At 37.1% G+C, this 18,387-nt stretch overlaps 1 protein-coding gene across 1 annotated transcript in view; it reads left to right on the top strand.

Moving 5' to 3' along the window:
• The first annotated feature begins 959 nt into the window (after window positions 1–959).
• TMEM236 (transmembrane protein 236) overlaps window positions 960–18,387 on the top strand; it is a 72,113-nt gene continuing 54,685 nt past the window's right edge. The window contains exon 1 of the mRNA XM_079108219.1: window positions 960–1,731. Coding sequence (XP_078964345.1) covers window positions 1,475–1,731 — 257 coding nt within the window. The 5' untranslated portion in view covers window positions 960–1,474. The remainder of the gene's footprint in view (window positions 1,732–18,387) is intronic.

Below are 18,387 nucleotides of genomic sequence, written 5' to 3'. Positions count from 1 at the left end.
CCCACCAGGCTTCCCTGCCTCCTGCTAATGCCACTTCTGTCCTTTATCCACATCAGCACTGCCTTTACTTCCCAAATGATCAAATGACTCCTGTGTTTTAGAAAACATTAAAACGTTGTTTTTCACTGCCTGCCATGCCCCTCCCCCAATCCTTAATGGGATTTTTTTTTTTTTCATTCCAAATTTTCTAACATCACTTTCTCCTATTCCCTGCTGTGCTGCAACAGACTCTATTAACCAGTGCATCCTCTTTGGCTCCTTTTTTCTGCCTGAAATATCGTTGACAATCCCCATCCATCTCCATCATCCATATTTTTCTGAGAAGTTCGTCTGTGTGTCACCACAGCGTTTCTGCTTCTGACCTTTGCTCTTTTCTACTGTTTATAGGTTTGTGTTCTCCATTGGACTGGGAGCATTTTCAGGACAGGAACCTCTGTCATTCATTTGTCTTCACACCCTTGGAAAGCAATCACCCTAAGTGCTCAATATATTTTCTTTGTGTGTATGTGTGTGTAACTCTTTATTTACTTTTGGTAGTGGAAATTGAACCCAGGGGTACTTTACCTCTGAGCTCCACCCCCAGATCTTTTTATTTTTTATTTTGAGACAGGGTCTCATTAAGTTGCTGAGGCTGATCTTGAACTTGTGATCCTCCTACTTCTGTCTCACAAGTTGTTGGAATTATAGGTATGCACCCCTGTGCCTGACTCAGATATATTTCTTGAAGAAAGTATATTCATGGATATAATTATTGTTTTGTAAATATTTGATATACTTTTAGTCTAGAGATACCTTTTATTGTGCTAATCTTGATAAAATTTTTCTAATATTATCATTTCAGTTTCCTAACTAATAAAATAATGTTAATCTGTGGTTTATGACAATCAATGTGAAATAATGCATGAAAATAAGTGTAAGAAAACATCCTAGTTAGGAATCTGACAAAATGAATCCAAACTCTTTCTTAAAATACTTTGAGGAAGAATGAGGGGCAGTTTTCTAAGATGAAGATGCAGAGTCTGAGTATCTCTCTTTGCCTGAATTTACTTAGATATGAAAATTTGGGGTCAGATTACATCTTTCTTTTTAATTCTAAAATGACATTGTTCCATGTTTTACTTAACAAGGTTTGAATATTATATGTGTTTTTGTGATAAAATTAGCAATAAACATTACATTAGAACAAACCTCTGTTTTTGCCAGTGTTTGGAGACAAGATTTAGAGTTTATTTGATTTCTAATAATGGATATGTAAATACATTTAGCGATCACTTCCATAATGGCCCTGTGTCTTTAAGAGACCGTGGTTGTTAAGTTGAAAGATCATTGAACCATATGAGGGTCAATAAAAGAATAAAGTCACTGGTTAGTGATTTGAGTACAAGGAACTTGATCCTCATTCAGTATCTGTGTGTCCATATGCTACTCACAGTCAAAAGGGGAGCAGGGGTTCCCCAGCTGCTTGCTTCCCAGGATGGCTTCTGGAAGACTGATCAAGCTCATGGTTTTTGAGCTGCTGGAGTTTGCTGCTTTCTCAGTCCCCACGCTTGTGATTATGGAGCAGTTTGCCACTGCCTATCAAACGACCAGGAGTATGTCTGATCGAACACATTATTGGCTGATCGTTTCCTGTTCTATTGCCTATGTGGCTTCAGTGACTCTATTGATTTGGGTCCCCATAAAAGTTATCTTATACAAGAAACGTCATCTTTACAAAAAAATCACAGGATGGTAAGTAAAAGAATTCTTTAGCAGGGAGTCCCTGTGACGCTTTTGGGTATTTTCTAATGTACTGTGAATAAGGATGTGAGCATAGCACTAATGTAAATATTCAGACAGAGATAAATGGCGAAGGTATAATCACTGTTTCTGTAAGTGTTTTGATATTGACGTATCTTCTACATCTTCATGATAAATTTTCTGAGTGATAAAAATTACACGTAATAAGACTGCTGTTAGCTTGAGTCTATGACATCCAAGTTGCAAACATTGCAACTTAATGTCTCTGTACACTAAATTGCATATAGTTATCAGTATTAACCTACACAAATAATAATTGTGAGATTGTGATGTAGAATTTTACTGTGATGTTAAACTGAAAACAGGGTCTATTTTAAATGTTTACATTACATTTTTTAGGTCTAAGGCATAATTGGACCATTAACTGAGATCCTGTAAGCAACTGGTGCTTTTAGATTAAAAAAAAAAAAAAAAAAAAAAAAAAAAAAAAAAAAAAACACTTAACTATGTTGATAAATTCTATTACCCTTTTACAGAAAAAATACTTCAATAACAAAACATAAATAGTTTAAATAAACCAAGATTTAATGTTGGCTTAACTAGCAGTTTTGCTAAAGGCTGTACTGATCTACTTAAAGGTACTGAGGATGAACACTCCCTGTCCTCTAGAACTTTTCCTTTCAGAGCTTCAGATATGATTCTTACTTACTCGGTATCTTAAAAATTTTCTTTGATTTAAATTTTCTTTCTTACTGATCTTTTAAAGTCAAAAAACAGAGAGTACGTTTGAAAAGTGAGGAGCTGGGAATTTTAACATAAGCAAAGGCCTAATGGTAAAGATACGAGGTAGAGCAACCTGGCTAGAGAATGTGGTAAGCAAGAGGTGAAGTGTGGGTGGAGTTTGTAAAGTGATCTTAAAGTATCAAGACTGGGTGTGGCAGCCCCTGAACATGATCAGAGGACTTTCAGTTCTGCAAGAACAGAGCTCTTAAGGGTTTTCCAGAAATAAACTTTTTTTTTTTTTCTTTTGTTGCTATTGCTTTCATCAGTGAGGTGTAGGGCCTTTCCACCCTTGACCAGAGCTCTACAGTCACCTGTGGGTAGCTACGAGCTAGCTTGGGCCCTCCACCTGTCACACCCTGCAGGAGTTCTTTTGACTGTCCAAGATTCTTGGTTAGACCAGGAATTGTGAAGAAATGGTGGAAGGTCCAAATGATCACAAGAGTAAACCACCAGGAAGTTGGTCCACTAAGGTCCAAGAGGAGTTCTTGTTTTTTTTTTTTTTTTTAATTTTTATTTATTTTCACAGACTGCATTTTGATTCGTTGTACACAAATGGGGTACATCTTGTTTATCTTCACATTGGCTCGGCTCTCTAGGGCTCTGTGTTCTGAATGTCATTCAGGCAACAAACTTTCCTGTATCACTTGCTATCATTATCATTATCAAGCCCTAATTGCTTCTTTACAGATAATTTATTATGTGCTGAGAGCATTATATATGGATTTCCTTTCATTGGTTCCCACCTCATATGAGTATGTCACCTCATGAAACAGGTCTTTTAACGACTTTATCATTATCTTTCCCAAGGGAAAACTGATGATTAGGGAGGTTAAGCAACTTCCCCAAGAACAGCCAACCAGGGAGTGGAAGACTTTGGCCCTAGAGCTGTCTGACTGTATAATTGATACTTCTAACCACTACCCTACACTATCTCTTTGAAGGTCAAGGTCCCAACCTCCTGAGGCAATTGAGAGTGAGGAGGAGGCAGTCCTTTGTGTCTACCCTCTAGAGCATGTGGTATTCTGGTTGCTTCAGCTGTCTCCACAGACTTCATTTGAACATCTGGACCAAGGACTGTCCCTGTGCTAAACTATCTTGCTTTGTGGCAACAATACATTTTTCAGTGATTTCGCTTGGGAAATCCTCTTCCAATCTTTAGTTTCTGTTTGTGGGTGTAGGCAGCCACACATGTTTTAAATAGATGACAGTTTATAATTTCAGGGAACTGTGGAATTATTTCCTCATAGCCTCATTCGTGAGCACTATCACACTGCTATCTCTTAGCAGTATAAAATAGAAAAGAAGCTACCGAACACCATCCGAGTCGCTTTACACATTCTGTTATTAAATCTAAACTTGATAACACGCCAGTGATGTGAAAGTACTTGTGCTCTCGTGTTATAGATGAAGAAACAGAAACTTAAAGAAGTGATTAACTTTGTCAAGTGATTAAGCTAGTAAGTGGTGGATCTGGGATTTGTTAGCCTGGATCTCTCTAATTCCATGTAATTTTCTCTGTCTCATACAATATTTTCCTTTATTCTTTCTATTTTTCTTTTTTCCATATTTTTAATTGGTGTATTGTAATTTTCCGTAATGGTAAAAGTCATTGTTTCAGATTTGGACATGAACACAATCTAGCCATATATTTGGCCAATATTACTCTTCAGCATTTCTCCTTTTCCTCCCCTCATCCCACCCCCTGGTTCCTTTCCTGTACTCTAGGTCTCCCTTCAATTTTCATGAGACACCAGGATCCCCCCTCCCACCTGCAACAAACTTTCTTTTTCTTTTTCCTCTCTCGCTTCTACATGTGAGAGAAAACATATGACCCTTGAATTTCTGAGTTTGGCTTACTTCACTTGGCATATTGTTCTCAAGTTCCATCTATTTTTCTGCAAATGACATAATTTTATTCTTCTTTATGGCTGAATAAAACTCCATTTGTGTGTGTGTGTGTGTGTGTGTTTCTGTGTGTGTGTGTAACATGTACTTTATCCATTCCTTCATTGACAGGCTCCTAGGCTGATTCTATAGCTTGACTATTGTGAATTGTGATGCTGTAAATTTGGGTATGCATGTGTCACTATAGTATGATGACTTGAGAGTGGTATATGTAGGTAATATGGTTGTTCCATTTCTAGTCTTGAGGAACCTCCATACTGATTTCCATGGTGGTTGTACTGATTTATAGTCCCACAAATAGTGTGAGAGTGTTCCTTTTCCTCCACCTCCTCTCCAGCATTTATTGTTGTTTGTATTCTTGATGACTGTCATTCTAACTGGAATCTCAGTGTAGTTTTGACAGAATGTATTTACTTAATTGCTGAAGATGTTGAACATTTTTCATATATTTGTTAATCATTTGCATTTTTTCTTCTGAGAAATATCTGTTTAATTTGTCCATTCATTAATCGTGTATTTGTTTTTTTTTTTTTGGTGTTAAGTTTTTCGAGTTATTTATATATTCTGGATTTTAATCCTCTGTTAAAAGAATAACTAACGAATATATATTTTTTCTCATTCTGTAGGCTCTCTCTGCACATTCTTAATTGTTTCCTTTGCTGCACGGAAGCTTTTGAATTTGATGCCATGCCAAAATTTCGACTCTTTCAGCATTACTTAATTAGAACATAGGACAGTCATCTCTAGCAAATACATTATCTGATGAATTTCATATCACACATTTTCCTAATTTTTCAATGTTGATAGTCATCCCATTTATTAGACCATGTATTATTTCCTGATCTGTAGGAGTCCTATTCAGAAAGTCATTACCTGTGCCTATACGTTGGAGAGTTGACCCTATGATTTCTTCTAGGAGTTGCAGAGTTTTTAGCCTAATTTCTAGGTCTTTGGTCCATTTGGAGTTGACTTTTGTTCAAGGAAAGAGATAAAGTTCTAGTCTCATTCTTCTAGATATGGATAACCATTTTTTCCAGCACCATTTGTTAAAAAGACTGTCTTTTCTTCAATGTGTGTTTTGGCACATTCATCAAGGGTCAAGTGACTGTATAGGTGTGGGTTTATTTTTGTGTCTTTTATTCTGTTACCTTGGTCTGTTTTTATACCAGCACCATGCAGTTTTTGTTACTATAGCTCTGTAGTATAATTTGAAGAAAGTTATCATGATGCCTATTGTATTTTTTTTTTTTTTTCTTAGAATGGCTTTGGCTACAGCTGGGGAGAGAGCTCAGTTGGTAGAGTGCTTGTCTTACAAGCACAAGGCCCTGGGTTCGATCCCCAGCACCGCGCAAAAAAAAAAAAAAAAAAAAAGAATTGCTTTGGCTCACTGAAACTTTTATTCTTTCAAAGAAATTTTTTTTCAAGTTCTGTAAAGAATGTCATTGGTATTTTGTTTGGGATTGCATTGAATTTGTATCTTGCTTTTGGTAATATGGCCATTTTTGTTAAAATATTATTAATTCTGGCTATCCATAAACATGGGAGAGCTTTCCCTTTCTGTGTTCTATAGTTTTCATTGTAGAAGTCTTTCACCTCCTTGGTTAGTTTTGTTCCTGCATGTTTCTTTTCTTTTTGAGGATATTGTGAATAGTACTGTTTTCCTGATTTCTTTCTCAGCAGATTCCTTGTTGGTATATAGATAAGCTATTGATTTTTGTATGTCGATTTTTGTAAACTGGTCTTTGTTGAATTTATTTGTTCTAGATTTCCTCTCATGGAGTTTTTTTTTTTTTTTTTTTTGGATTTTCTAGGTATAGGATCACATCATCTGCAAACAATGATAATTTGACTTCTTTTTCTCATTTTCGTCATGGGGTGCTTAGATGATGATTGGTGTTTGGGTGTGAGAGTTCAAGACAAAGGAAAGCAGTTAAGAGAGTTTACTGGAGGAAGACATGCTGCAGCCTTGCAATGGGAGCATCACAAACACATCTGTCCACCCATCAGAGAGGGTTTGGTCTTATATGCACTTTTCAGTTCTTTGTTTGCCTTTGGTAAGCTTTTTGATAGGAGTGACTGATGCTAAACAAGAGGTAATTGACAGATTCTTGTGTCTTACCCATAATTCTTATTGCACAACCACTAAATACTTATTTCAAGCTTTACATTAGATGTATGAACTGCAAGTTAAAGATATGGGGCCTTAATAGGAGATTGTCCCTTCTAAGTCAAACATGGGTGTTCTGCACATGCTCTTTTCCATGATTGGACAAATTTGTTTTTTTATTAAAAATCATAAATTGACATAGGGTAATGTTTGATTCATTCTGTTATTTTTTCCCCTTCCCCCCACCCCTCCCACCCCTTCCACCCCTCCCACCCCTTCCACCCCTCTTTTCCCTCTATACAATCCTTCCTTCCTCCATTCTTACGACCCTCCTTATCCCTAACCCTAAACCTAACCCTAACCCTAACGCTAACCCCTCCTACCCCCCATTATATGTCCTCATCTGCTTATCAGCGAGATCATTCGTCCTTTAGTTTTTTGAGATTGGCTTATCTCACTTAGCATGATATTCTCCAGTTTCATCCAATTGCCTGCAAATGCCATAATTTTATTATTCTTCATGGTGGAGTAATATTCCATCGTATATATATGCCACAGTTTCTTTATCCATTCATCAACTGAAGGACGTGTAGGTTGGTTCCACAATCTGGCTATGGTGAATTGAGCGGCTATGAACATTGATGTGGCTGTATCTCTGTAGTATGCTGATTTTAAGTCCTTTGGGTATAGGCCAAGGAGTGGGATAGCTGGGTCAAATGGTTGTTCCATTCCAAGCTTTCTGAGGAATCTCCATACTGCTTTCAGAGTGGCTGCACTAATTTGCAACCCCACCAACAATGTATGAGTGTACCTTTTTCCCCACATCCTCGCCAATACCTATTGTTGCTTGTGTTCTTGATAATCGCCATTCTAATTGGGGTGAGATAAAATCTTAGGGTAGTTTTGATTTGCATTTCTCTTATTACTAGAGATATTGAACATTTTTTCATATATCTGTTGATTGCTTGTACATCTTCTGTGAAGTGTCTGTTCATTTCCTTAGCTCATTTGTTGATTGGATTATTTGTATTCTTGGTGTAGAGTTTTTTGAGTTCTCTATAGATTCTGGAAATTAGCGCTCTATCTGAAGTATGAGTGGCAAAGATATTCTCCCACTCTGTAGGCTCTCTCTTCACGTTACTGATAGTTTCCTTTGCTGAGAGAAAGCGTTTTAGTTTGAATCTATCCCAGTGGTTGATTCTAGCTTTTATTTCTTGTGCTATGGAAGTCCTGTTAAGGAAGTCTGATCGTAAGCCAACAAGTTGAAGGTTTGGACCTACTTTTTCTTCTGTAAGATGCAGGGTCTCTGGTCTGATTCCGAGGTCCTTGATGCATTTTAAGTTGAGTTTTGTGCACGGTGACAGATAGGGATTTAATTTCTTTCTGTTGCATATGGATTTCCAGTTTTCCCAGCACCATTTGTTGAAGAGGCTATCTTTTCTCCATTGCATATTTTTGGCACCTTTGTCTAGAATGAGAAAATTGTATTTATTTGGGTTTGTGTCCATGTCCTCTATTCTGTACCATTGATCTACCTGTCTATTTTGGTACCAATACCATGCTGTTTTTGTTACTATTGCTTTGTAATAGAGTTGAAGATCTGGTATTGCGATACCCCCTGCTTCGCTCTTTCTACTGAGGATTGCTTTAGCTATTCTGGGTTTCTTATTCTTCCAGATGAATTTCAGAATTGCTTGCTCTATTTCTGGAAGGTACATCATTGGGATTTTAATTGGAATTGCATTGAATCTGTATAGCACTTTTGGTAGTATGGCCATTATGACAATATTAATTCTGCCTATCCAGGAACATGGGAGATCTTTCCATCTTCTAAGGTTTTCTTTAATTTCTTTCTTTAGTGTTCTGTAGTTCTCATTGTAGAGGTCTTTCACCTCTTTTGTGAGATTGATTCCCAAGTATTTTGCTTTTTTTGAGACTATTGTGAATGGGGTCGTTTTCCTAATTTCTCTTTCTGAAGATTCATCACTTATGTATAAAAATGCATTGGATTTATGAGCATTGATCTTGTAACCTGCTACTTTACTGAATTCACTTATGAGTTCTAAGAGTTTTCTGGTGGAATTTCCAGGTTCCTCTAAATATATAATCATGTCATCAGCGAACAGGGATAGTTTGAGTTCTTCTTTTCCAATTCATATCTCTTTAATTTCCTTGGTTTGTCTAATTGCTCTGGCTAGAGTCTCAAGAATGATGTTGAATAGAAGTGGTGAAAGAGGGCATCCCTGCCTTGTTCCAGTTTTTAGGGGGAATGCTTTCAGTTTTTCACCATTTAGAATGACATTAGCCATGGGCTTAGCGTAGATGGCCTTTACAATGTTAAGGAATGTTCCCACTATCCCTATTTTTTCTAGTGTTTTGAGCATGAAGGGATGCTGTATTTTATCAAATGCTTTTTCTGCATCTATTGAAATAATCATGTGATTCTTGACTTTTAGTCTGTTGATATGGTGAATGACATTTATTGATTCCCGGATGTTGAACCAACCTTGCATCCCTGGGATAAAACCCACTTGATCGTGGTGCACTATCTTTTTAATACATTTTTGTATGCGATTTGCTAAAATTTTGTTGAGATTTTTGTGTCGATGTTCATTAAGGATATTGGTCTGAAATTTTCTTTCCTTGATGAGTCTCTGTCTGGTTTAGGTATCAGGGTGATATTGGCTTCATAGAATGAGTTTGGGAGGGTTCCATCTTCTTCTATTTCATGGAATACTTTGAGGAGTATTGGAATGAGCTCTTCTTTAAAGGTTTTGTAGAACTCAGCTGAGAACCCTTCTGGTCCCAGACTTTTCTTTGTTGGTAGGCTTTTGATGACCTCTTCTATTTCATTGCTTGAAATTGATTTATTTAAGTTGTGTATGTCCTCTTCATTCAGTTTAGGTAATTCATGAGTCTCTAGAAACTTGTTGATGTCTTCCAGGTTTTCTGTTTTGTTGGAGTATAGATTTTCAAAATAGCTTCTAATTATGTTTTGTATTTCACTCGTGTCTGTTGTGATATTTCCTTGTTCATTCCGAATTTTAGTAATTTGAGTTTTCTCCCTCTTTCTCTTTGTTAGTGTGGCTAAGGGTTTATCAATTTTGTTTATTGTTTCAAAGAACCAACTATTTATTTTGTTAATTTTTCCGATTGTTTCTTTTGTTTCAATTTTGTTGATTTCAGCTCTGATTTTAACTATTTCCTGTCTTTTACTACTTTTTGTGTTGGTCTGCTCTTCTTTTTCTAGGGCTTTGAGCTGTAGTGTTATGTCGTTTATTTGTTGATTTTTACTTCTTTTGTTGAATTTGCCCCATGAAATAAATCTTCCTCTAAGTACCGCTTTCATAGTGTCCCAGAGATTTTGATATGATGTGTCTTTGTTCTCGTTTACTTCTAAGAATTTTTTAATTTCCCTCATGATGTCTTCTGTTATCCATTCATCATATAATAGTGTATTATTTAATCTCCAAGTATTGGAGAAGTTTCTGTTATTTATTCTGTCATTTATTTCTAATTTCAATCCATTATGATCTGATAGAGTACAAGGTAATATCTCTATCTTCTTGTATTTGCTAACAGTAGCTTTGTGGCATAAAACATGGTCTATTTTAGAGAAGGATCCATGTACTGCTGAGAAGAAAGTGTATTTGCTCTTGGTTGGATGGTATATTCTATATAAGTCAGTTAAGTCTAAATTGTTGATTGTGTTATTGAGATCTATGGTTTCTTCATTCAATTATTGTTTGGACGATCTATCCAGCGGTGAGAGAGGTGTGTTAAAATCGCCTAGTATTATTGTGTTGTGGTCTATTTGATTTCTGGAATTGAGAAGGATTTGTTTGACGTACATGGATGAGCCAATGTTTGGGCATAGATATTTATGATTGTTACGTCTTGCTGATTTATGCTTCTCTTAAGCAGTATGTAATGTCCTTCTTTATCCCTTCTGACTAACTTTGGCTTGAAGTCCACATTATCTGAAATGAGGATGGATACTCCAGCTTTTTTGCTGTGTCCATGTGCATGGTATGTTTTTTCCCATCCTTTCACCTTTAGTCTATGGGTATCTCTTTCTATGAGATGAGTCTCTTGTAGGCAGCATATTTTTGGATTTTTCTTTTTAATCCCATCTGCCAGTCTATGTCTTTTGGTTGATGAGTTCAGGCCATTAACATTCAGGGTTATTATTGTGATATGATTTGTATTCCCAGTCATTTGACTCATTTTTGTTTTTTGACATGATTTGGTTTCTCCTTTATTTCGCTATTCCTTTAGGCTAGTTCCTCCCGTTGCTGATTTGCATCGTTGTTTTTCATCTCTTCCTCATGGAATATTTTGCTGAGAATATTCTGTAATGCCGGGTTTCTTTTTGTAAATTCCTTTAGCTTTTGTTTATCATGGAAGGATCTTATTTCATCGTCAAATCTGAAAGTACGTTTTGCTGGGTATAAGATTCTTTGTTGGCATCCATTTTCTTTCAGGGCTTGAAAAATGTTGTTCCAGGCCCTTCTAGCTTTTAGGGTCTGGATTGAAAAATCTGCTGATATTCTTATTGGTTTCCCCCTGAATTTAATTTGATTCTTTTCTCTCGTGGCCTTTAAAATTCTGTCTTTATTTTGTATGTTAGTTATTTTCATCATAATGTGCCTTGGTGTGGATCTGTTGTAATTTTGTATATTTGGAATCCTATAAGCCTCTTGTACTTGGTTTTCCATTTCATTCTTTAGATTTGGGAATTTTTCTGATATTATTTCATTTATAGATTGTTCATTCCTTTGGTTTGTTTCTCTAAGTCTTCCTCAATCCCAGTAATTCTTAAATTTGGCCTTTTCATGATATTCCATAATTCTTGTACATTCTGTTCATGATTTCTTACCATCTTTTCTGTTTGGTCAACTTTGTTTTCAAGATTATATATTTTGTCTTCAATGTCTGAGGTTCTGTCTTCCAGGTGTTCTATCCTATTGGTTATGCTTTCTGTGGGGTTTTTAACTTGGTTTATTGTTTCCTTCATTTCAAGGATTTCTGTTTGGTTTTTTTTCAGTATCTCTAACTCTTTATTGAAATGATCTCTTGCTTCCCATATTTGGTCTTTTAACTGTTGATTGGTGCGATCATTTAATGCCTGCATTTGCTCTTTCATCTCCTCCTTCAATGCCTGCATTTTCTCTTTCATCTCCTCGTTTGCTTCCCTGATTGTTTTAATTATGTACATTCTGAACTCCCTTTCTGTCATTTCTTCTGCTGTGCTATCATTGGGTTTTATTGATATAGTATCTAGGTTCGTTTGGGACATTTTCTTCTCTTGTTTTCTCATATTGGTCAGATGTCAGTGGGACTCTGTGATATTGCAGATTTCCTCTATTGGCTTATAGTGTCCCTGTAGATTTCCAGTGTATCACCTCCCAGCCTTCAGTAGCCTGAATTCTTGGAGTAACTTGATAATGCAGTGCTTCTGAAGAAAGCTGCCCCTAGCCCGCTACTGGTTCCAGGGAGAGAGACCTGGAGAGGTCTCTGGTTGCCCTGCCCTGGTCCCAGAGGCTGCTTGCAGGTCGGACATCTCCGCTGGCTTGGGGACTTGTGGCTGGCTCTGTGTAGAAAGGCTCTCACTGAGTGGTCCACTCTGAGAAGCTAGCCTAGAAAGGCGCTTCTCGCCAGAGGGAGTCGGGCTACTTGGGGAAGTCCCTGGCTGCCCTGTCCTGGTCTCTGAAGCAACGTGCAGGCCAGCCGGAGCTTGCTGAGGGACTTGGAGCTGGTTCTGTGCAGAAGGGCTCTCACTGGGGGGCCTGCTCCGAGTAGCTGGCCGTGTGGGAGGAGCCCACCGCTGGAGTGCGCAGGGCTGCCTGGGGAAGACTCTCGCTGCCCTGCCCTACTCTAATAAGCCGCTGGAATCCGGGCCCACCGCCCGGGCCGAGCTTCACCAGGTGGGGGAGGCTCACCCCGTGGCTCTCTTTTAGTCCAAGTCTCTCAATGCCTCCCCTTCTTGAATCCTGGGTTTTGGAGCGACTGGAGATGCAGTTACCCTCTAGTCCGCCCTCTTGGATCACCCCCTGGACAAATTTTTTAAAACAAATTTTGCTGTTTGCACTTTGGGGAAGTTGGATCCTCTAGTAACAGCAATGGGGCAGGATGAAAGGGAGGTCCTTAGGCTCACATCAGCTCTGCTAATTGAGGAGAGGTGGGGCCTGAGACAGGATTCCCTAATCAATCCTGCCTTCAATTTCTATCCCTTTCATTTCTTTTTCTTGTCCAATTTCTATGGATAAAATTTCTAGTACTGTAGTGAATAGTAGTGGCAAGAGTGGACATCCTTGTCTTGTCCTGGATTTTAAAGAAATGCTTTCAGTTTTCCCCCACTCAATGTGATGTTGGCTTTCAGTTTGTTGTATTTAATCTTTACAATGTTGAGGTAACTTCCTTCTCTCCCTGAATTCTTCAGTGTTTTGTTTTGCTTTCATGTGTAAATGCTGAATTTTGTCAAAAGTTTGCTCTGCACCTATTGAGATGACTATGTGATTTTGTCCTTAATTCTGTTTCTGTGGTGAATTATATTTGTTAATTTGCATATGGTAAACCATCTTTTTTGTTTGTTTGTTTTTTGACAGTATTCATAAATAAATCTATTTCTTTATTGTGGTGGATGGCCTTAACTCAAAAGTCAGGAGAAGAGATCACAATCTTAAACCTCCACCATTTTTGAAATCTTTTTCTTTTCCTTTTTTAAATTTTAATTTATTTTTATTGTAAACAAATGGGATACATGTTGTTTCTGTTTGTACATGGAGTAACCATATACCATTTGCATAATCATACATTTACATAGGGTAATGATGTTTGATTCATTCTGTTATTTTTTTCTTACCCCCACCCCTCCCACCCCTCTTTTCCCTCTATTCAGTCCCTCCTTCTTCCATTCTTGCCCCCCTCCCACCCCCTATTATGTGTCATCATCTGCTTATCAGTGAAATCATTTGCCTTTTGGATTTTTGAGATTGGCTTATCTCACTTAGCATGATATTCTCCAACTGCACCCCTTTGCCTGCAAATGCCATAATTTTATTATTCTTTATAGCTGAGTAATATTCCATTGTATAAATATACCACAGTTTCTTTATCCATTCATCAATTGAAGGACATCTAGATTGGTTCCACAGTCTGGCTACTGTGAATTGAGCAGCTATGAACACTGATGTGGCTGTATCTCTGTAGTATGCTGATTTTAAGTCCTTTGGGTATAGGCCAAGGAGTGGAATAGCTGGGTCAAATGGTGTTCCATTCCAAGTTTTCTAAGGAATCTTCACACTGCTTTCCAGAGTGGCTGCAATAATTCGCAACCCCACCAGCAATGTATGAGTGTACCTTTTTCCCCACATCCTCTCCAACACCTGTTGTTGCTTGTATTCTTGATAATCGCCATTCTAATTGGGGTGAGATGGAATCTTAGTGTAGTTTTGATTTGAATTTCTCTTATTACTAAAGATGGTGAATTTTTTTTCATATATTTGTTAATTGCTTGTAGATCTTCTTCTGTGACGTGTCTGTTCATATCCTTAGCCCATTGTTGATTGGGTTATTTGTATTCTTCGTGTAGAGTTTTTTGAGTTCTTTATAGATTCTGGAAATTAGTGCTCTATTTGAATTATGAGTGGCAAAGATATTCTCCCACTCTGTAGGCTCTCTCTTCACGTTACTGATAGTTTCCTTTGCTGAGAGAAAGCTTTTTAGTTTGAATCTATCCCAGTTATTGATTCTTGCTTTTATTTCTTGTGCTATGGGAGTCCTGTTAAGGAAGTCTGATCCTAAGCCAACAAGTTGAAGATTTGGACCTACTTTTTCTTCTATAAGATGCAGGGTCTCTGGTCTGATTTCAAGGTCCTGATTCATTGTGAGTTGATTTTTGTGCAGGGTGAGAGATAGGGGTTTAGTTTCATTCTGTTGCATATGGATTTCCAGTTTTCCCAGCACCATTTGTTGAAGAGGCTATCTTTTCTCCATTGCATATTTTTGGCACCTTTGTCTAGAATGAGAAAATTGTATTTATTTGGGTTTGTGTCCGTGTCCTCTATTCTGTACCATTGATCTACCTGTCTATTGTGGTGCCAATTCCATGCCGTTATAGTTACTATGGCTTTGTAGTATGGTGGAAGTTCTGGTATTGCGATACTCCCTGCTTCGCTCTTTCTACTGAGTATTGCTTTAGCTATTCTGGGTTTCTTATTCTTCCAGATGAATTTCATGATTGCTTGCTCTATTTCTGTAAGGTGCATCATTGGGATTTTAATTGAAATTGCATTGAATCTGTAGAGCACTTTTGGTAGTATGGCCGTTTTGACAATATTAATGCTGCCTATCCAAGAACATGGGAGATCTTTCCATCTTCTAAGGTTTTCCTCAATTTCTTTCTTCAATGTTTTGTAATTTTCATTATAGAGATCTTTTACCTCTTTGATTAGATTGATGCCCAAATATTTTATTTTTTTTTTTTTGAGGCTATTACAAATGGGGTTGTTTTCCTCATTTCCCTTTTAGCTGTTTCGTCGCTTGCATATAAAAATGCTTTAGATTTATGCGTGTTGATTTTATAGTCAGCTATTTTGCTGAATTCATTGATGAGGTTTAGAAGTTTTCTGGAGGAGTTTTTTGGATCCTCTAAATATAGAATCATGTCATCAGCAAATAGGGACAGCTTAAGTTCCTCTTTTCCTATTCGTATCCCTTTAATTTCTTCAGTCTGCCTAATTGTTCTGGCTAGATTTTCGAGGACAATGTTGAATAGAAGTGGTGAAAGAGGACATTCCTGTCTTGTTCCCATTTTTAAAGGGAATGGTTTCAGTTTTTCTCCATTAAGAATGATGTTGGCCATGGGATTAGCATAAATAGCCTTTACAATGTTCAGGTATGTTCCTACTATCCCTATTTTTTCTAGTGTTTTGAGCATGAAGCAGTGTTGTATTTTCTCAAACGCTTTTTCTGCGTCAATTGAAATAACCATATGATTCTTATCTTTAAGTCTATTGACATGACGGATTACGTTTATTGATTTACAGATGTTATACCATCCTTGCGTTCTAGGGATGAACCCCACTTGATCGTGGTGCATTATTTTCTTAATATGCTTTTGGATACGGTTTGCCAATATTTTGTTAAGGATCTTTGCATCTGTATTCATCAAGGATATTGGTCTAAAATTTTCTTTCCTTGATGTGTCTTTGCCTGGTTTGGGTATGAGTGTGATATTAGCTTCATAGAATGAGTTTGGTAGGGTTCCCTCCTTTTCTATTTCCTGGAATACTTTGAGAAGTATTGGAATGAGATCTTCTTTGAAGGTCTTGTAGAACTCAGCTAAGAATCCATCTGGTCCTGGGCTTTTCCTCGATGGTAGGTTTTTAATGACTTCTTCTATTTCATTGCTGGATATTGATCTGTTTAAATCGTGTATGTCCTCCTGGTTCAGTTTGGGAGGAGCATATGTCTCTAGAAATTTGTCAATGTCTTCAGTAGATTCTATTTTGTTGGAATACAGATTTTCAAAGTAGCTTCTCATTATGTTCTGTATCTCAGTGGTGTCTGTCATGATATTTCCTTTTTCATCACGAATTTTAGTAATTTGAGTTTTCTCTCTCCTTCTCTTTGTTAGTGTGGCCAAGGGTTTGTCTATTTTGTTTACTTTCTCAATGAACGAACTTTTTGTTTTGTCAATTTTTTGAATTGTTTCTTTTGTTTCAATTTCATTGATTTCAGCTCTGATTTTAATTATTTCCTGTCTTCTACTACTTTTGCTGTTATTCTGTTCTTCTTTTTCGAGGGCTTTGAGCTATAATGTTAGGTCATTTAGTTGTTGACTTTTCATTCTTTTCTGAAATGTGCTCCATGCAATGAATTTTCCTCTTAGTACTGCTTTCATAGTGTCCCAGAGATTTTGCTATGTTGTATCATCATTCTTATTGACCTCTGAGGATTTTTTTTATCTCCTCCCTGACGTTTTCTGTTATCCATGTTTCATTCAATAGCATATTATTTAGTCTCCATGTGTTGAAATAATTTCTGTTTTTAATTTTTTCCATTGATTTCTACTCTCAGTCCATTATGATCTGATAGAACACAAGGCAGTATCTCTATTTTTTTGCATTTCCTAAGGGCTGCTTTGTGGCATAACATATGGTCTATTTTCGAGAAGGTTCCATGTGCTGCTGAGAAGAAAGTGAATCTGCTCGTCGATGGATGGAATATTCTGTATATGTCTATTAAGCCTAGGTTTTTGATTGTGTTATTGAGTTCTATGGCTTCTTTGGTTGGTTTTTGTTTGGAAGATCTATCTAATGGTGACAGCGGTGTGTTAAAGTCACCCAGAATTATTGTGTTGTGGTCTATGTGATTCTTGCAATTGAGAAGGATTTGTTTGATGTAAATGGATCCACCATTGTTTGGGGCATAAATATTTACTATCGTTATGTCTTCCAGATTTATGATTCCCTTAAGCAGTATAAAATGTCCTTCTTTATCCCTTCTGACTAACTTTGGCTCAAAGTCTTCTTTATCTGATATAAGGATGGAAACCCCCGCTTTTTTACTGAGTCCATGTGCGTGGTAGGTTTTTTCCCATCCTTTCACCTTTAGTCTGTGGATGCCTTTTTCTATGAGATGAGTCTCTTGCAGACAGCATATTGTTGGGTCTTTCTTTTTAATCCATTCTGCCAGTCTATGTTTTTTGATTGATGAGTTTAGGCCATTAGTGTTCAGGGTTATTATTGAGATATGATTTGTATTCCCAGTCATTTGGCTTATTTTTGGTTTTTAAGTTGGCTTGGTTTCTCCTTTGAGTGGTTTTTCTCTACGGTAGTTCCTCCCTTTGGTGACCTACATTGTTGTTTTTCATTTCCTCCTCATGGAATATTTTGTTGAGAACATTCTGTAGTGCAGGCTTTCTATTTGTAAATTCTTTTAACTTTTGTTTATCATGGAAGGATTTTATTTCATCTTCAAATCTGAAGGTTAGTTTAGCTGGGTTTAGGATTCTTGGTTGGCAACCATGTTCTTTCAGAGCTTGAAATATGTTGGTCCAGGCCCTTCTAGCTTTTAGAGTCTGGGTTGAGAAGTCAGCTGCTATCTGTATTCATCTCCCCCTATATGTAATCTGATGATTTTCTCTCACACCCTTCAAAATCCTATCTTTATTTTGAATGTTAGGCATTTTCATTATAATGTGCCTTGGTGTGGATCTGTTGTGATTCTGTGCATTTGGTGTTCTGTAAGCCTCTTGTATTTGATTTTCCATTTCATTCTTCAGGCTTGGGAAATTTTCTGATATTATTTCATTGAATAGGTTGTTCATTCCTTTTGTTTGTATCTCTGTGCCTTCCTCAATCCCAATAATTCTTAAATCTGGTCCTTTCATGATGTCCCATAGTTCTTGGAGATTCTGTTCATGATTTCTAACCATCTTCTCTGTTTGGACAACTTTATTTTCAAGATTGAATGTTTTGTCTTCATTGTCTGAGGTCCTGTCTTCAAGTGGTCTAGTCTTTTGGTGATGCTTTCCATTGAGTTTTTTATTTGGTTTATTGTTTCCTTCATTCCAAGGATTTCCGTTTGGTTGTTTTTGAGAATCTCTATCTCTTTGTTGAAATGATCTTTTGCTTCCTGCAGGTGCTCCTTCAGCTTATTGGTTTTATCATTCATTGCCTGCATTTGCTCTCTTATCTCATCCTTTGCTTCACGAATCATCTTCATCATGTATAATCTGAAGTCCTTTTCTGACATTTCTTCTAACATACTGCCATTGGATTCTATTACTATAGAATCTAGATTTGTTTGGATCATTTTCTTCCCTTGTTTTTTCATGTTGTTCA

This window comes from Sciurus vulgaris (genome assembly GCF_902686455.1).
Source record: "Sciurus vulgaris genome assembly, chromosome: 12".
Taxonomy (NCBI): Eukaryota; Metazoa; Chordata; class Mammalia; order Rodentia; family Sciuridae; genus Sciurus; species Sciurus vulgaris.
Note: the sequence above shows the minus strand (reverse complement) of the source record. Positions and strands in the feature narration are given on the sequence as shown.